The 20089-nt window shown below is 50.5% G+C and overlaps 1 protein-coding gene across 3 annotated transcripts in view; it reads right to left on the reverse strand.

The window, feature by feature from the left end:
• Nucleotides 1-9516: 9516 nt before the first annotated feature.
• The window catches only part of EPHB2 (EPH receptor B2), a 226802-nt gene continuing 216229 nt past the window's right edge, over nucleotides 9517-20089 (reverse strand). For all 3 annotated transcript variants that reach the window (XM_025278758.3, XM_025278756.3, XM_044938132.2), the window contains exon 16: nucleotides 9517-17364. In XM_025278758.3, coding sequence (XP_025134543.1) covers nucleotides 17256-17364 — 109 coding nt within the window. In that variant the 3' untranslated portion in view covers nucleotides 9517-17255. The remainder of the gene's footprint in view (nucleotides 17365-20089) is intronic.

Consider the following 20089-nt stretch of genomic DNA (forward strand, 5'->3'; position numbering starts at 1 on the left):
TAGATCACAGTTTTTACAACTTTTTTGACCTATACCCTCAATGGAAAATAAATTTTATTTACACACATACACAATAATATAACTGAAATAATTTTAATGCAACAATGTTTACTCTTGTCACATGCAGCTGGAGTTTAATCTTTTCGGCTCTTTTATTTTTTCTTAAGACTTACTTTTTTAGAGGAGCAAAATTGAGAGGGAGAAACAGACATTTCCCATTTACTTCCCGCCCCTACTCATGCATAGCCTCTTCCATGATCAACATCCCCAGCCAGAGTGCTCCATTTGTGAACAATTCATGAACCTACCTTGGTACATCATTATCACCCGAAGTCCATTACCTTAGGGTTCCCTCTTGGTATTGTACGTTCTGTGGGTAAAGTCACATATATAATGACAGCTATCCATCATTACAGTATTGTACAGAGTATCTTCCCTGCCCTAACATTCCTCTGTGCTTCGCCCATTCATTCCTCCCTTGCCATAAATCCTGGCAGCCACTTACCTTTTTACTGTCTCCATAGTTTTTCCTTTTTCCGAACATAATACAGTTGGAATCTTATAGCATGTAGCCATTTCAGATTGGTTTCTTTCACTTAGTAATACACATTTAAGTTTCTCCCATGTCTTTTTGCAGCTCAGTAGATGTTTTTTAAAGCACTGAGTAATACCCCATTGTTTGGGTGTACCACAGTTTATCCACTCATCTAATAAGGACGTCTTGGTTGCTTCCAGGTTTTGGCGATTTTGAATGAAGCTGCTATAAAAATCCACGTGCATGTTTTTTGCATGGACATGTTTTTAACTCGTTTGGGTAAATACCAAAGAGCGCAGTTGCTGGATTGTATGGCAGGAGTATGTTTAGTTTTGTAAGAGACTGCCCAGCTGTCTTCCAGAATGGCTGTGCCACTTTGCATTCTCACCAGCAGTGAATGAGAGTTCCTGTGGCTCCCCGTCCTTGTCAGCATCTGATGATGTTAGTGTTCTAGATTCTGGCCTTTCTAATAGATAACCACTATATAGTGCTATCTCATTGTCATTTTAATTTGCATTTCCCTGATGACATATGATGTCATCTTTTCATATGCTTACTTGCTATCTGTATACTTTCTTTGATGAGGTGTCTGTTAAAGTCTTTGGCCCATTTTTTTAATTGGGTTGTTTCTTTTCTTATTGTTGAGTTTTAACGGTTTTTGTGTATTTTAGGTAACAGTCCTCTATCAGATGTGTCTTTTGCAAATATTTCCCCCAGTCTGTGGCTTGCATTCTCATTTTCTTGACATTGTGTTTTGCAGAGCAGAAGTTTTAAATTTTAATAAAGTCTAGCTTATTAGTTATTCCTTTCATGGATTGTGCCTTTGGTGTTGTATCAAGAACGTCATCACCGTATCCAAGGTCATTTAGGTTTTCTCCTATTATCATTTTCTAGGAGTTTTCTAATCTTGCATATTACATTTAAGTTTGTGATCCATTTTGAGTTATTTTTTTGTGAAATATGTAAGGTCTGTGTCTAGATTCTTTTTTTTGGATGTGGGTATCCAGTTGTTCCAACATCATTTGTTGAAAAGACTGTCTTCATTGCATTTCCTTTGCTTCTTTGTCAGAGACCCACGGACTGTGTGTATGTGGGTTTGTTTCTGGGCTCTTGATTCTATCCCACTCATCTGTTTGTCTGTCCTTTTGCTGGCACCACACTGTGTCTGGATGACTGTAGCTTTGCATTAAGTCTTGAAGCTGGGCAGGGTCAGTCCTCCCACTTTGTCTCTCTCCTTCAATATTGAGTTGGCTATTGAGGAGTTTTTGCCTCTCCATATAAACTTTAGAATCGGTTTGTTGATAGCCACAAAATAATGTGCCAGGATTTTGATTAGATTGCATTGAATCTATAGACTAAGTTGGGAATCCTGTTATTTATGTATTTATTGGCCACACTGGATCTTCACTATGGCATGTGGGCTCTCTAGTTGCAGTTCGAGGCTGAGTTACTCCGAGGCTTGTGGGATCTTAGTTCTCTGACCAGGGATTGAACCTGTGTCTCCTCCATTGGAAGGCATATTTTTCACCACTGGACCACTAGAGAAGTCCTAAATCCTGTCATTTTAAATTGTTACATTAATAAAAAAAAGTCACTGTAGCAAATAAAAGATGAGCACAAATCCCTTGCTGTTCTTTTTATTGGAAGCTGAGATCTGTCTCTACTTCTTGTATCCAGGTGGGCCCTGGGACTGCTTAACCCAGAAGAGTGTAAGAGAGGTGATGAAATTCCAGTTTCTGGACCAAGGCTTGAGACACCAGCAGCTTCCTCTTCTTCTCTTGGACACTCTCTCTTGGGGCCTTGAGCTTTTAAAGTCTGACTACTCTGAGACTTGCCATACTGGGGGCTACATGTAGACACGTAGGGTTTAGAGTCCCAGAGGAGCTCAGACTTCCAGCCAAGCCCAGGCTCCCAGCCATCCCTGCCAGGACTCCAGAAGAGCTGTGAGTGAATCTGTTTTAGATTTCCAAACTGGCAGATACACCTGCTGAATACCCCTGCATGAGTTCCTTTAATGCTGCAGCAAAGCCCTAACTGAATTCCTGACTCACAAAATGAATAACTGATTAAATCCATAATACTACAATAAAATAATATTCACAGTGAATTGTCAATTAAAAATCAAATAATTATTTTAAGTGACTAAGTTTTGGAGCCCTCTGTTGCACAGCAAGAGGTACCTGGAACAGTGAGTCATGAGGCACCCAAGAGAAACTGAATCATGGCCGTGGTTTGAAAACACACTGATACAAACTGCACTGAGCCTTTGCACTCCTCTCTGTTTTTGTGGACATGAGTGTGGGGCTGGGTAATATATTAAAAATTAACTTATGTTTGTGCTCATCATGTTTTTCTCTCCAGTTTTCAAAAGGAATCCAGAGATTTAGTATTTTTCTTCTGTGTCTGGGACTTTTGGTAAGTGAAAACCAGAAGATGCTTAAAGGCACAGCCTGTGCCAGGTGGGGTGGGGGGTGAGCATCTCTGGGAGGAGAGATGGGAGACATCCCAAGGCTGGAGAGGAGTCCTCAGCCATCATCTCATTGTGAGTGAGATGAGTTTCTAGTAGTTTCTGAACATCTTTCAGCTGTCATTCTTCTTTTGAAAACATCCAATTCCAATCTTTTTTTTTTTTTAAGATTGATTTATTTATTGATTGGCCGTGATGGGTCTTGGTTGCTGCATGCAGGCTCTCTCTAGTTGCAGCAAGCAGGTGCTACTCTTTGTGGTGCGCTGGCTTCTCACGGTGGTGGTTCTCTTGTGGAGCACAGGCTCTTGAGCACTCGCTCAGTAGTAGCGGCACATGGGCTCAGTTGCTGTGCAGCATGTGGGATCTTTCGGAACTAGGGATAGTACCTGTGGTCCCTCCATTGCAAGGCAGACTTTTCACCTCTGGACCATCAGAGAAGCTCCAAATCCAATCTTTAAAACAGAAGCAGAATTATTCTGGAGGAGGTGGAGTTGGGAGGCAAAGCTTAGGTCCTCGCTTTTTTCCTGTACGTGGTCCACTGGGCACCTCCTTGGAACCCAGGATTGCGAGGTACAGTGTTTAAGTCTCCTTCCGTGGTGAGGAATTGGGGGGCCTATGCATGTCTGTTTCCTTTGGTTTTCACATGACTGCCCCTTCTCATTCCTTAGCTCTCTACTCAGATTCTCCCCTTTCCCTGCTGCTCTGTCTAAAATCTGTCACCCTCTTGGGCTGGTGTCACGGAGATCTGCTGGTTTCCTTCCCAGGACTTGTGACAATTTGCCTTTATTCCATTTTCTTACTTCAGTAAGGGCCGCAGAGTTCACAAAGGCAGGGGCCTTGTCTCTCCTGCTTCTGGGTGTAACCGGTGCCCAGCACAGTGCCTGGTGTAAGAACACACTCAGAAAATGTCTTCCGACAGAAGAATGAGGCTCAGAGGGTCAGCAACTTGCTGAGGTCACTCAGGCATGTAGGGCAGAGCCAGGATGAAGGTCAAGTCATCTTACATCTTCCATCATCAGTCTGGCTACAGTGACCTCTGTGGGCAGCTGAGGGGGGATCAGGACTGGTCAGGCACATGAAGGGCTGGTTGCAGAGAACCATGAACCTCTCAGAATAACCCGGAGGGACTGCAGGTAATATGGTGGGGTTTCCCTTCCAGCAAGCTCAAGACTCATGAAGGGAAGACCTAAGCCAGGGCCTCTGGTTGTGGGCCTCAGGCTGGGGAGGCTAGGCCACAGCTTTCCTGCCTACAGGAGAAGAAAGAGGGAAGAGGGGAAGACCCCAGGGTCTCAGGGAAGAAGCCCGAACAAACTCCTTCTTGAAGATTAAATTGATCAGCTGTTCCTCCAAGCCTAATGGAATTAAAAAGAACAGTTGGAAGAGGGCAATGCTGGAAACCCAAGGTAAGACCCTTTAGGGTGGAATCCCAGGCTCAGGGTTGATCAGGGGGCTCCCTGGCATCCACCCTCACACCATTTAAGGAAACTGGGAGAGAAGGCAGGCAGCAGTTAGATAATGGTCCTGGCAACCCTGAGGGTAGGGATCAGATAGCCCATGGACTCCAGGAAGTGAAGTGACTTGCCCAAGGTCAGAAATGTATCAGTGGGGCTCCACCGAGTCTCTGCAGGGGCCCACAGCTCTTCCTACCACTTAGATATGAACCAAGGGTGAGCTTTTGGGGGGCAGGTCACTCGAATACTTGCTAGCTGGGCTGGGTATCTCTCACCTTTCCCTGGATCCAAGGGCTCCTTCTTCGGCATCAGAGGCTCTGGGGTTTAGTGTTCCTGGAATGAAAGGAAGCGTCCAGTCTCAGGATTGATTTTGAAGAGAGGGGAGGAGGAAGAAGAAATTCTGTAAATTGTGCTGAAGTGCTGGAGGGATGCAGAAAAGAGGTGGCAGAGAAGATTCCAGGTCTCCTCGAACAGGGAGTTTGAAAGTCAGTTTTAGTGTTAAATATACCTGAGTGCTACCTCACCAAGCCGCATTCATCTTGACCTTGAGCAGTTAATCACCCCTGTCTCTCTGAGCCTCAATTTCCACTGTTGTAAAATGGGAAGAAGGCCCTGGGTAGTGCCAGAGCTAGTCCCCACCAGCTGGCAAGAGCCAGCTGCTACATTTTTAGGAATTTTGTGAAGCTGTTGTTAGCTGCCATCATTAAAAAATGAAATTATATAAATCTACAATAGCATAAAGTGTATTCAGTACAAACACTCACTTCACTTTTCTGGCTACTTGATTGTGTGCTGCTGTGATCTCTGTTCTTGAGATTGTTTATATCTGTCCTATCTGAATTTTGGGAACATTATGTAACCATGTGTTGATGAGCTCTGTTCTCTGCCAGGGCAATCTGCAACCCAGAAGAGGGCCCTCTGCAGAACCACGGCCGTGCAGGCACCCTCATCTTGGACCTGCAGCCTCCACAGCTGTGAGAAACACATTTCTGCTGTTTAAAAGCCAAAAAAAAAAAAAAAAAAAGATATGCTACCCAGCATCTCTTCCGAAGTCTGTTGTTAGTGACTCACACTTTGAAATAGACCTTTTTGGCCGTTTATACTGTGGAAAATGGCCGTTACTACACATCAGGGCTTGACTTATTTATCATTTGTTGATTGTCTAGGCCTAAGAAAGTAATGGATGACATGTTAAGGCAGATTAAATTGAAAAATGTGACATGGTGAATAATAGCACAAAAAAACTGAAGAAATAGTCTTGCAGTATTTGAAAACTATTACCTGATTCAGCAGAGAAGTCGCCCATGTCGTTGTGGAGCAAGCAAAGTTCTAACATAAGCCTTTGTTGTTTTGCTTAAAGAAAGGAAACATACTTGATTTTCAATGTTATATTGTTTTCAGGTGTGGAAGGTAGTGATTTCATGTTTTTATAGGTTAAATGAAGTCACTCAGTCGTGTCCAACTCTTTATGACCCCATGGACTGTAGCCTACCAGGCTCCTCCATCCATGGGATTTTCCCAGGCAAGAGTACTGGAGTGGGTTGCCATTTCCTTCTCCAGGGGATCTTCCCGACTCAGGGATCAAACCTGGGTCTCCTGCATTGCAGGCAGACGATTTACCCTCTGAGCCACCAGGGAAGCCCCATTTATAGGTTATGCTCCATTTAATGTTGTTATACAATATTGGTTATACTCTCTGTGCTTTATATTATTTCCTTGTATCTTATTTATTTTATAAGGTCTGTATTGTCAAAGTTGTGGTTTTTCTAGTAGTCATGTATGGATGTGAGAGTTGGATCATAAAGAAGGCAGAGCGCTGAAGAATTGATGCTTTCTAATTGTGGTACTGGAGAAGACTCCTATATGCTTCCCTTGTGCTTGATGGTAAAGAATTCACCTGCAATGCAGGAGACCTGGGTTCAATTCCTAGGATGGGAAGATCCCCTGGAGAAGGGAATGGCTACCCACTCCAATATTCTTGCCTGGAGAATTCAATGGACAGAGGAGCCTGGTGAGCTACAGTCCATGGTGTCACAAAGAGTCAGACAGGACTGGGCGACTGACATTTTCACGTCACTTTCAAAAGACTCTTGAGAACCTCTTGGGCTGCAGCGAGATCAAACCAGTCCATCCCAAAGGAAATCAACCCTGAATATTCATTGGAAGGACTGATGCTGAAGCTGAAACTCCTATACTTTGGCCACTTGATGGGAAGAACTGATTCATTGGAAAAGACCCTGATGCTGGGAAAGATGGAAGACAAAAGGAGAAGGGAGTGGCAGAGGTTGAGATGGTCAGACAGCATCACCGACTCAACGGACCTGAATTTGAGCAAACTCTGGGAGATAGCGGAGGACAGAGGAGCCTGGTGGGCTGCACTCTGTGAGGTCGCAAAGAGTCAGGCGGGATTTGGTGACCGCCACCACCACCAGTCTTCTTTGTTTTACCCCGGTGGTTCATGCCTCTTCATCTGCTTCTGCTGTCTGTCCCCCCACCCCTCTGTCCTGTTGTCTCACTCTTGTCTCACCTGTGGACGCAAATGGAAGTGTCAGCCAGCATTTGTGAAGTATGCTTGGCAAGTTGGTTGGCACACACTAAATAGTGCACCCCTGGTAATGAGCGTCTCTGATGGTTGTGGGCATTCAGGGATAAAATGTGGGTGGTGGTGCCAAGGGGTAGCAGTCTCCATCAGCTGCCTCCTCCCTGAGCCATTCCCAGTACACTTGAAAGCTACAGATAAACAGCAAGGTGGTTGGGTAATTACAGCCTCCAGAAAAATTTCCTAGTTCCTCATCTCAGCCAGATTGACTGCTCCTGGGTCCTTACTGTAGAGGCATTCTCAGGTCAGCAGCCTGGACCTGAGACACAGTATTATCATTAAGTCATGAGTAGGGAGTTGGGAGCTCAACATTCAGAAAACTAAGATCATGGCATCTGGTCCTGTCACTTTATGGCAAATAGATGGGGAAACAATGGAAACAGTGACAGACTTTATTTTGGTGGGTTCCGAAATCACTGCAGATGGTGACTGTAGCCATGAAACTAAAAGATGCTTGCTCCTTGGAAGAAAAGCTATGACCAACCTAGACAGCATATTAAAAAGCAGAGACATTACTTTGCCAACAAAGGTCTGTCTAGTCAAAGCTACGGTTTTTCCAGTAGTCATGTATGGATGTGAGAGTTGGACTGTAAAGAAAGCTGAGCGCCGAAGAATTAATGCTTTTGAACTGTGGTGTTGGAGAAGACTCTTAAGAGTCCCTTGGGCAGCAACCAGTCCATCCTAAAGGAAATCAGTCCTGAATATTCATTGGAAGGGCTGATGCTAAAGCTGAAACTCCAATACTTTGGCCACTTGATGGGAAGAACTGACTCATTGGAAAAGACCCTGATGCTGGGAAAGATTGAAGGCAGGAGAAGGGGACGACAAGATGAGATGGTTGGATGGCATCACTGCCTCAATGGACATGAGTTTGAGTAAGCTCTGGGAGTTGGTGATAGACAGGGAAGCCTGGCGTGCTGCAGTCCATGGGGTCACAAAGGGTCAGGAACTGAGAGACTGAACTGAACTGAGGGAGTTGGGAAGGGGCACCTAGGTAAGGCAGCTGGTAAGGGGATAACCTTTGGTTCAGCTTCTCTGCCTCCTGCCCTGTTGCTGTGCTTCTGGGTCCGCACCCACTGGCCTGGACCTTCCCCAGGGTGGGGAGCAGAGGGCTCATCACCCCCCGCCTTCCCCCAGCCCAGAATGCCAAGCTTGCTCTGGGGCTGTCTGACCTGTTTCTAGCCTCAGCCCCCAGGGGGCAGCGTGGCTCCATGGAGGGAAGGCCTGGCTCAGTCTTCAGTTCCTCCTCCTGGCCTCATCCCATAAGGTCTGGCAGGGCTGCTCCCGGGGGCAGTAAGGGGAGGAACTACTTACTGAGCCTCTGCTGTGTGCCAGGCTCTCTGCCTGGGCACTCTGGTGCCCATTAACTATTTAACCCTCACAAAGGTCTTGCAAGGTGGAGTCTGTTAGGCTCTCCTTGCCTGAATGTCATGCCATCAGGCAGACCTCCCCCCATCCAACCCTCTGATTTCTGTCCCCTCATGTTTACAGGCCCCGTTTCGGCCTCAGCCCTGTTCTCCCTCTAAACACCAGGGTGTTACCCAGATGCTGGTGAACTTCTCCAAGTGTGCTCCCAGGGACGCTGGTCCCATGAGATGCTCCTGCCGCGGTGGGAAACCCTGCAGATGATAACAGCTTCTTAGAGATTCGCCCCTGGGTCAGGAAGATCCCCTGGAGCAGGAAACGGCAACCCACTCCAGTATTCTTGCCTGGAGAATTCCATGGACTGGGGAGCCTGGTGGGCTACGGTCCCTGGGATCGCAAAGAGTCAGACACGAGTGAGCACATGCACTCACATTGTGCTTTTGGCACATTTAAGGCTCTACAATGTCCCCAAGTAAAGAGGTCTGATCAGCCTGCCCAAACCCAGAATTTGCCTAGTGTATTTGACCATGGAGCCCTCCCCAAATACCCTGTTTTGAATCGGCAAACATTCATCGAGAGCCTCCTGTGAGTCCGGCTGTGTCCTGGTTTCGGAGAACACAGCTCAGTGTGTGGCAGTTTTGGGCTCTGCTTCCTCCCGGCAGAAGACTTAGAGCTAACAGTTGTGACGCTGAGTGCTTGACAGGCTTCGTTTCATCCTCACGTCTACTCCAGGAGCTCGGTGTTACTGTCCCATCTTAAAGACATGAAAATGAGGCTCCGAGCAATGATGTGTCCTCTCCAAGGATGTATAGTTGACAAATGTCCGAGTTGGGACTTGAATCCTTAGGACTCCTCACAGCAGAGCTCAAACTCTTAAACATGAATGAGTGTTCTTAGAACACTTAGGAATTACTGCTCGAGTTCAACATCCAGGCCAAATCTGCACCCCAGCCTCAACCCAATCCCAGCCCCAACCCTGACTCCATTCTTAGCCTTGGAAAACTCCTAGTCACGCTTCAGAACCCAGCTGAAGACCTCCCAGGACTCCTCTTTGTTCCCTGGGGAACACTGGGGGAAAATACACTGCAAGTCCAAGTGATAATTTTTGCAATTCACATTTATTTTGGGAAAAAAAAGGATCTGCTAAAAATACTCCTACAAAGGCATTGGAGAAACAGGGTCAGGGTAGCTCACGGACACAGCTGGTGAGATTTCCTCGGTCATGATGGGGTGGGGGTGCTGTTCAGGGAGCCAGGTCTGACCCACAACCATCAGAACCCCAGCTGCGTCCCTCCCTGACTCCCCAGCATTGTTGGGAAAACCCATGTTCTTGACCAGAAGAAACAGGTTGCGTGAGACCACACCAGACTCCAGGGGCCCCTGCTGGGAGCTCTGGCCTTTGTGGCCAAAGGTAAGAGTGAAAGTCCAGGGGGGCAGTCCAAGGGCCCGTCCCCACCGCCTGTGGCTCAGACAGCATTTCCAGGAGGTCAGGGTCGGGGGAGGCGTCCAAGTGCCTGCAGACAGGGTGCCCCTCAGGGATCTGGGTTTGATTGGTACAGGTTCTGACAGTGGACAGGGGCTGAGTGGGAACCACAGGCAGCAGCTTAGCATAGTGACTGCGAGGGCAGGCGCTGGGTCAGAGACCACCGGCCAACCTGGGAAGGCCGGTCTCTTGAGTTCCCTAGCCTGTGGAGGGATTGGCCCCGTCTCACAGAGCTGCACGAGGGTTAAGCAAGACACTGGGTATAAAAAGTGAAGCGCGGCACCCGGCACATTGTTGGCACTCAAGAAATAGCAGCGATGATGAGCGTTGGGGGCTGGGCATGGCCAACCAGGAATCGCTCTTTCCTGGGCTCCAGAGAGGCTGGCTGTGAGTGTCCCTGCCCATGCTTCTCCGGGCCAGCCTCAGGGGCTCAGCTTCGTGCCCCCTGCTCGCCCAAGTCCCTGTCCACCGAGGGGAAAGCAGCCAGACCGATGACCGAGCTCCGAGCAATCCAGAGATACCTCTTCCAGCTGGTCTCCCAGATTCCATAGGCTCAGCGGTCTCAACTGGGATGTGAGGGGGCCGGGGCTGCATGGCCATGGAAATTGCATCCTGAGTGTCGGAGGGAAGTCCCCTGACTCCAGGGTTTGCAGCAGGACCTGCCTCTCTGGTTGCTTGGGGTTAAGACTCTTGCTCTGAACAGGGAGGCGGCGAGCTTGGGGAGGATCCTTCAGTGCATCCCTGGCCAGCAGCTTACTCTCTCCAGCAGGAGAGTGTCCACCCCAGAGGAGTCCCTCCCTGAACAGAGTGCCTAGGGCCCCTACCAGCCTCCTAACCTGAGCTCTCCAGCCCCCCAGCCCCTGGGCCCTGTGGCCTGCTTGGGGCTTTGCTGCAGCCTGGGGAAGTCAGCCCCCTCGCCGCCAGGAGGGCCAGGGGTGGGCAATTCTACCCCTCTACCAGGGGGAGAAACTCAGCATCCCACTCAGAACGACTCAGGTTCGAAGGATGGTGGTGGTGCTCGTGTTGTTTTTAGCTGTCTCGCCATCTCTGTCTGTCTGTCTATTTTTGTGCTTTCTCATTGCCGGGACCCTCAGGGGTGGGGAGCAGGGATGGACAGTGGGACTTGAAGATGCATGATGGTGGAATCTTAAAAAACATGGAATCCTTCTGTTGGAATCTTAGAATTTTGAGGTTCTGCAACCCTAGAATCTTGGCATCTTTTGCCCAGGGAACTCTTGCAGGGTCAGCAGGGTCCCCAGAATGTATGTGGTCCTGGCTCTGACCTCCTACCTCCCTTGTGTCTCCTTCCCCTCCTCCAGCCGGGGGCGTTAGACCAGGAGTAGAGACAAGAACCTTCACTCCCTCGTTTTCCTCCAGGGAAAGCCCTAGTCTGGGGAGCAAGGGCTGGTGGAGGGGAGTTATAGGAAGCCCCAGGTCCAGCTGGAAGCTCCACCCTGCATTTGCCTGGCCCACCTGGCCAGGTGTTGAGTGACCAGGCCTGGATCATAGCTTCCAGGTCTGTGCGGTCTGCATGGGGTGGCCCTGGGTGGGCTCTTGGGCCCCTCTGAAGTATTAAGTTCCTGCTGCTGCTTTGCTATATCAGCTTTCCTGAAGCAGCCTTCATGCTGTGGAGCTAAACTCAGACAGACTCGGGGTCTGGGGTTGGGGTGGGGGGGTTGGGGGGGGGTGCGGTCTTTCTAATTTTCCTGAAAGCTTAGCTCAGAATACATTCCTGAGGACCAGCCCTGCCCCCACCTCAGGGGTCCTAATCCCTGTCTGAGTTTGGGCATCTTATCTGCCGATGTCCTGCTTTTTTCCTAATCCCTGTCTACGCCAGACCCTCTCTCTGTAGACATCAGGGCACAGTTCACCATGGGGGAAGTGAAGAGAGGGTTTCCGTGTCTGGAGCAATCTCCCGGAGGAGCTTGTTAAAAACATAGGCTCCTGAGCCCAACCTTGGCTGTTGTGATTTAGGAGGTCAGGGAGGAGCAGGCAGACAGCCAGGCTGGACTCCTGTGGGAATCATCTCTGAGACTCCAGTTCCTCCCTTGTTGCTTGGGGGGTGTAACACCCGTAGGGTCCCACCCACGGGCCTGGCCCAGGGGGAGCATTTAGCGATCAGTCGCTGTGGCGTCAGCCTCCTGAGGCTAGCCTCCTATGGGCTGTCCCCTGAGCCCTGCAGTGTCAGAACAAAGGCCGAGTCACTTCCTTTGGTTTCCTTGAAGGGGAGCGCAGCCAGCTTCGAGGGCACAGTTGGTGCTTTTTATGGCAGGAGCCATTTCATGGGACCCGGGGTCAAGGCTGGCGGGTGGAGGCGCGTGGGTGGCATGGCTCCCCTAACCCGCCCCTGGGTTCCCCAGCATAACACACTATTGATAAGGGCAGGACCCCCACCCCCTTCCAACAGTGTGTCTGGGTCATCTCTTCCAGGGCCAGGGTGAGGGGGCTGGGGTGCAGAGATGGGCTTCCTGAGCAGTTTGCATGCCACTTACCCACCCCCCAACCCTGTCCACTTCCATCACTTCGCTCCATCCCCCCCGGGGGAATGCCCACCCACCTGCCTGCCTTCCAGTGCCCTTACTACCTCCTGCATACACTCAGCTCTGGCCGTGAGTGGCGGCTCTCTCAGTGGCTGCCCTGGAGGTGGCGTGGGCCTCTCAGCTGGATGCAGCTGAATTAAAAATCAGGTAGCACAGAATCCAATCCTGCTGTCTCAAGCAGCTGGAACGACTCTTTGGATTTTCTGCATCAGTGAACGAGGATGGGAAGGGAACCGGCGGGGCCTGGATTCTCTAGGAATAAATGAGGGCTTCTCCAGGGGGCTCTTGTCCCCCAGGGGAGTGGAGGGGGAGCTGTGAAGCAGCCTGCTCCCATCTAATGGCTGAACCAACTACTCCTTCTAGAACCTGATGCTCATGCTGCTACTCTTCTGCTCAAGAACCTGCTGTGGCTGGACTGTCCCTCCTGTCCAAGCGGCCTCAACCTTCCCTAACCAGCCCCCCACCTTCCAGCACTGCTCTGGCCCATCCAGACACGACTCCTCACTGTTAACCAGTATGGCCTTTGCATCTTTGGGTACACTGTGCCTCCCACTTGGAGTGACCGTCAAGACAGCCTCCTACACGAAGCCCTCCCTGACCACTCCAGCCCCTTTGACCTTTCCCTTCTCTTACCAACCAGCGTTCAGACTGCCAGGTGCTTCATGCTGTCTTAACTGAGCGTGGTAGGGTGGGTATTAGAAGCAGGTAGGCACAGCCTGGTCTGCCCCTTCCTGAGCAAGTTACTTCCTCTCTCTCAGCCCATTCTCTCCCAGTCCATCCCCGTTTATGGAAGGAAATAGCCCCTCCTCACTGGACTGGGGTGTGTAAAGCGTTTTGCACCCTTGGCACACGCATTCCAGGCCTCTTGTTTTACAAACGAGAGCCTGAGACTCAGGAGGGGCACCGGCTTGCCCAGATCCGTGTCTTAATGACAGAGACAGAGCTGCCACTCAGGCGGCAGCGTGCATCTTCACCAGCATCATGCCTCATCCTGACCTTCGAATGCATGTACATTATGTCCTCTGACAAGTCTTCCAGCCTTTGGTGCCACTGGGGACTTAAGGGATGCAGCGGGGAGCCAGGCGCGGCTGAGGGCCCAGCACCGGGGTGGGCAGTGGTCTGGGGGGATGAGGATTCTGGAGATGAGCCCCTGATGTGAGAGGGCTGTCAAACTAGTGACTGCACACAAGAGGGCGGCACAGGGCTCCCCGAGAGGGACCGGCCAGAAACGATGGGGAAATTCACACTGATGCCATCTGGGCAGGAGGCACCACGGGCTGCAGTAAATAGCCCCTGCCCCGAGACCCTAAGTATCTCCCCGGGCGCTACCCCAGCCCCTCCTCTGGGGCCTTTGGGTCGCGCCCTGAGGCTGTCATCTCTTCTGATCGGTCTGTCCACATCTTAAACCAGTTTATTGATATTTGGAATATCATCCCCCAGGAGGAGACCTGCTGATCATCAACAGTAACTCATCTGGGGGTGGGGGACTTCCAGGGCAGTTAGGAGTGGGGGTGATGGCACAATTGCTCTATTATCCTGCCTGGCCCTGTGCAGATCTGCTGGTCACACCCTCTTAGAGCAGCTGGTCCCCATTTCCACGGTGCCCCTGCCCCTGTTTACAAGGCAGCTTGCTTTCCTCATGTACCAACTGCATGCAGGGCAGCCGGAAACGCCTCTCCCACTTCTGGGCAGGTGGGGGCTGGCACTTAGGAGGCTGAGCCAGGCAAGGATTAGTAACCAGGCAGCGGGTGGCTCCGGGCGGTGTGTCTGGGTGAGCGGGCAGCGTTGTGGAAGGCGCTTGGCAGCGTGGCCCACCCTCCCCACTGAGAAGCAAGCTAGAGGTGGTGGGCAAGCTGCCCCAGTCGCGGGGAGAGGTAAGCATCTGCCTGCACCCGGGACAGTCGCGGAGGCGTCCGTCTGTTACCCTGAAGTGGGGACAGAGGGTCTGGGTAGCACCCTCGCTCTTGAGAAGCAGGCACATGGACCCGAGGACTCTGGCCCTGAAGGGTGGATGGGCAGATGAGCTGGCTAGCAGACACCAGCCTAGCGGCTTAGGACAGGAAGCCATCTGACAGGAAGCACTGAATGCCAGCCCCCTGTGGGGCCCCCAGCAGCGGGGCTGGGGGTGGGGGTGGGGGCGGGCTGGAAAGACAGGAGTTAATCTAAAGAGCATCGGGGCAGCTCCCTCCAGAAGGTGACCTTGTGTTCTGGGACAGCTGCCACCCGTGCTGGACATCTTTGGGGCACAGAGGGCAGCTGGCTGGGCCAAGGCTGGCCGGTTCGTGGGAAGCCAGCCAACGCCTTCCCTGTGGCTCACTCTGCTGTTCCCCCTGGGGGTCCGTGCTCCCCTCTAAATCCCTTCCTTCCCCTTGCGTCTTGGGCTCTGAGAACAGGTGAGTGACAGACGACAGGCCGGTCCGTGCTGGATGCTTGCTCAACCCCAGGGGCGTTTGGTTGACCACCTGCGGCCTGAGTCAGTCTCAGCTGGTCAGTCTCCTGGACAAAGGGAATGGTCCTGAGATGCGGTGTCCTTGCTTTCCCCTCCCCAGCTGCCTCCTCGCACAGTCAGAATTCTGATTGTGAGTAGAAGCCCGTCTGCTCAGAGGCTGTCCGAGTTGACCAGCATAAGATGATAATAGGTGTGGCTCTGACTAGGGGTCCACGGGTCCTTCAGGACCCTCACGCTGTCATCACAGCTCACTCAATTCCCTGGGCCCCCTTCCTCCGGCCCAGAAATGCCGAGGGCACGGTGGTCAAACTCCCTGCTCCTGATGTATCCTGCAGCGGCTCACTGATTCATAGGACATCAGACTCCCAAGTTCTGAGCCGCTTCCAACTCAACTTTCATCGCCTGTGCTTTTGACAAGCCAGAGAAGGCCACGTGGGCCACTGGCATCCTCATGCGTCTTCTCAGCCCCGGGCCTTCTTGAACCCGGAGGAAGGAACAGTCCCTTAGAAAAGCATCATGGGTCACTTGACGTGTCCCAAGGGTGCCAGGATCTCTCGTTGCTTACAGAGAACAGGGGTCATTTTCTAACTAAAGCCTTTATTTCCATTCAATCCACTAACCGATTGTTCCGCTCAGGTACCTGCATTTGCTCACAGCAGAGAGTCTGTGGCCAGACCCCTTGACGGATGGGTTTTCTCCCAGCCAAGGCCTTCAGGCCTGGGCAAGGGTCCAGTGGAGGGTAGGGTGTGGGAAGAGAATCACGGGTTGTCCCACCAGCGGAGAGGAGCCTGGTCTGAGGGTGACCTGCTCGAGGGCTGGGGTATCACAGTGAACGATCTGGGTCCTGGCCTCTGGTGCAGCCCGATTGAGGCTTTCCAGAGACAAAAGTGGGTTCTGGCCATCTGAGGGCACTCGGGAACCTCGGAGGGGCCGATTTACCTGCCAAGTACTGGATAGTCTGGGCCAGAAGGAGCGCCGAGATGCAGGCAGAGACTTCTGACCCCGCGGCCTCCTCTCCCTTCCCAATCTCTTGCTCTCAGAGACAGTCCTGGGGTGGGATTGGTCCTCCACCTTGGCCCCCTACCCTCCGCCCAAACCTCAGTCTCTGAACAGCCCAGATGGCCCCTAGGCAGTTGGCTTTGGTGAGGCCTGGCAGCAGGTGGGAAACTCTCTGCGGGGTGGGGGAGGGGTGGGGAGGAGGGAAGGATGTCAATGAAAACCATATAAAAAATCCAGAAATGTGCATATAAAATCTCGCCCTTGGTGTATTGCCTAAGTCAGTAAGCAGAAAGCACCTTCTTCCTGGAGAAGGATCAAGTCCTCAAAAGGTAGGAAATGTCAAAGTGTCACTTCATTGTCATAAAAAAAAAAAAAAAAACAACCAACAAGTCCCGCCCCCCCCCCCACCCACCCAAACCAAATCCACCCCTGACCAAAAATACCCCCGAGTCCACGAATTGCTGTAAACAAACCCAGATGCAGGAGCAGTCCTTGGTGGCAGTCGTAGCTAGTCCTCTGGATGGGGGCTGGTGGGAGTGGGTGCCCCACTGGGCCGGGGCTGCTGCGCCGCGCCCGTGATCTGGGCGTGGAGCTTCAGATCGAGGCAGTGGCGGGTGCTGTGCCCAGCCTCAGGAAGGCTGACCTTTCAGGTGTCCCCATGTTCTCCCTGACCCAGGGGGACAGAAGTCCCTTCGCAGCCCCGGGAGCTGACAGGGGAAACAAGTCTCTTTCATTGGAGTTTCTAAAATATTCTCCAAAGACAGAAAAATTCTGAGCGCCCGGTAGCAGCGGGATTGGATGTTCCCAGGCTGGTTCCAGGGGTGGCTGCCTGTCCGCCTGTCCATCCGCTTGGCACGTGGCTGTTGAGCGAGACCTGGAAGAGCAGCGCTAGGGACAGGAGAGAAGGGCGGCCCCTGTCTCTCCCCTTCACATTTGTTTTCCTGAACGTGTTTCTTGGCGCCCGCCAGGTCACCTTCCCAGAGGGAGTTGGAGAGAAACTGCTTTTGATCTCCGATGGGACAAACTGCATGGATCTCCCAAGCCCTTTTTTTTTTTTTTCTTTTTTTTTCCTCCAAGAACGATGATCGCTTTCCTTATGAGAATCCTCTTTAAAAAATATTCCTCGGTATTTCCCGCCCCCTCCCAGGATCTATTTTCTTCTGTTCCCATTCCCTTTTTTTCCATCATGTGAGTTGCACATATTCTTGGTGACGTCTCCTGGCTGGAGCGCTGCTTGGTTCTTCCTGTCGCCGGTGGCCTCCTGGCAGGTGGCTGCTGACCCTGCGGTGGACCGAGAACCGGGGGCCGGCTTGGGGGCGCGGAGGGGGCGGGGACTGGAGGAAGCGGTGAGCCGAGGCAGGTGAACGTCAAACCTCCACCGACTGGATCTGGTTCATCTGTGCCCGCATCACCTGGATACTGTTGAGGATTTTTTTCTGGTGACCAGCCAGGGTGACCCCAACCCGGAGAATGTCCCTTTGGGGAGAGAAGCACATGTGTTAGGTACATGCGAGGGTGGAGGGACTCCATCCAGGTAGAACCACCTGGGCTATTCCAGGGGTTTCCCACTGGAGAGAGCAAGGGAAGGGGAAGGGGAGCGGGAGTGAGTCAGTGTTAAGATGGGGGAGAAGGGGCTGGGAGTGGGGGCACCTAGGTGCCCGTGTCTCCTTTGCTGCGGGAGAGGAGAGGGGACCCTGCATGACCCTGCAAGAACCAAGTACCCACGTGTTCACTTTTTATCTCTGTTGATCTTCCTACCACACCCCAGTTCACAGAAGAGAAAACTGAGGCCAAGGGGAGTCATGTCATTTGCTCAAGGTCACTCAGATGGTCAACACCGAAAGCAGATTGATCATATTCTTTGCAGCCAAAGATGGAGAAACTCTATAGTCAGCAAAAACAACACTGGGAGATGACTGTGGCTCAGATCATGAACTCCTTATTGCCACATTCAGACTTAAATTGAAGAAAGTAGGGAAAACCACTAGACCATTCAGGTATGACCTAAATCAAATCCCTTATGATTATACAGTGGAAGTGAGAAATAGATTAAGGGATTAGATCTGATAGACAGACAGCCTGAAGAACTTTGGATGGACGTTTGTGACATTGTACAGGAGGAAGTGATCAAGACCATCCCCAAGAAAAAGAAATGCAAAAAGGCAAAATGGTTGTCTGAGAAGCCTGTACAAACAGTTATGAAAAGAAGAGAAGCGAAAGGCAAAGGAGAAAAGGAAAGCTATACCCATTTGAATGCAGGGTTTCAAAGAATAGCAAGGAGAGATAAGAAAGCCTTCCTCAGTGATCAATGCAAAGAAATAGAGGAAAATAATAGAATGGGAAAGACTAGATATCTCTTCAAGAAAATTAGAGATACCAAGGGAACTTTTCATGCAAAGATGGGCTCAATAAAGGACAGAAATGGTATGGACCTAACAGAAGCAGAAGATATTAAGAAGAGGTGGCAAGAATACACAGAAGAACTGTACAAAAAAGATCTTCATGACCCAGATGATCACGATGGAGTGATCACTCAACCTAGAACCAGACATCCTGGAATCTGAAGTCAAGTGAGCCTTAGGAAGCATCACTACGAACAAAGCTAGTGGAGGTGATGGAATTCCAGTTCGGCTATTTCAAATCCGAAAAGATGATGCTGTGAAAGTGCTGCACTCAATATGCCAGCAAATTTGGAAAACTCAGCAGTGGCCACAGGACTGGAAAAGGTCAGTTTTCATTCCAATCCCAAAGGCAATGCCAAAGAATGCTGAAACTATCACACAACTTTACTCATCTCACACACTAGCAAAGTAATGCTCAAAATTCTCCAAGCCAGGCTTCAACAGTATGTGAACCGTGAACTTCCAGATGTTCAGGCTGGATTTAGAAAAGGCAGAGGAAACCAAAGACCAAATTGCCAACATCCACTGGATCATCGAAAAAAGCAAGAGAGTTCCAGAAAAACATCTGCTTTATTGACTATGCCAAAGCCTTTGACTGTGTGGATAACAATAAACTGTGGAAAATTCTGAAAGAGATGGGAATACCAGACCACCTGACCTGTCTCCTGAGAAATCTGTATGCAGGTCAAAAAGCAACAGAACTAGACATGGAACAACAGACTGGTTCCAAATCGGGAAAGGAGTATGTCAAGGCTGTATATTGTCACCTTGCTTATTTAACTTATATGCAGAGTACATCGTGAGAAACACTGGGCTGGAAGAAGCACAAGCTAGAATCAAGATTGCCAGGAGAAATATCAATAACCTCAGATATGCAGATGATACCACCCTTATGGCAGAGAGTGAAGAGGAACTAAAAAGCCTCTTGATGAAAGTGAAAGTGGAGAATGAAAAAGTTGGCTTAAAGCTCAACATTCAGAAAACTAAGATCATGGCATCTGGTCCCATGACTTCATGGCAAATAGATGGGGAAACAATGAAAACAGTGACAGACTATTTTTTTGGGCTCCAAAATCACTGCGGATGGTGACTGCAGCCATAAAATTAAAAGACGCTTGCTCCTTGGAAGAAAAGTTATGACCAATCTAGAAAGCTTATTAAAAAGCAGAAATATTACTTTGCCAACAAAGGTCCATCTAGTCAAAGCTATGGTTTTTCCAGTAGTCATGTATGGATGTGAGAGTTGGGCTATAAAGAAAGCTGAGTGCCGAAGAACTGATGCTTTTGAACTATGGTGTTGGAGAAGACTTTTGAGAGTCCCTTGGTCTGCAAGGAGATCCAACCAGTCCATCCTAAAGGAAATCAGTCCTGAATATTCACTGGAAGGAGTGATGCTGAAGCTGAAACTCCAATACTTTGGCCATCTGAGAAGAACAGACTCATTTGAAAAGACCCTGATGCTGGGAAAGATTGAAGGCAGGAGGAAAAGGGGATGACAGAGGATGAGATGGTTGGATGGCATCACCGACTCGATGGACATGAGTCTGAGTAAACTCCAGGAGATGGTGATGGACAGGGAGGCCTGGTGTGCTGCAGTCCATGGGGTTGCAAAGAGTTGGACACGACTGAGCAACTGAACTGAATTGAAAAGCCCGTGGGTGGCAGGAGACCCGGGTATTGATAAGAATGTGATTTCTGCATTGGCCATCTTGCTCCTTGGTCCCCCATATCCCTGCTGGGACACTATCTATTCCTCACTCTCCAGAGCCCCCCTGCTTGGCAGGATGGGTGGGGAGGGG

This window comes from Bubalus bubalis, chromosome 2 (assembly GCF_019923935.1).
Source record: "Bubalus bubalis isolate 160015118507 breed Murrah chromosome 2, NDDB_SH_1, whole genome shotgun sequence".
Classification (NCBI taxonomy): domain Eukaryota; kingdom Metazoa; phylum Chordata; class Mammalia; order Artiodactyla; family Bovidae; genus Bubalus; species Bubalus bubalis.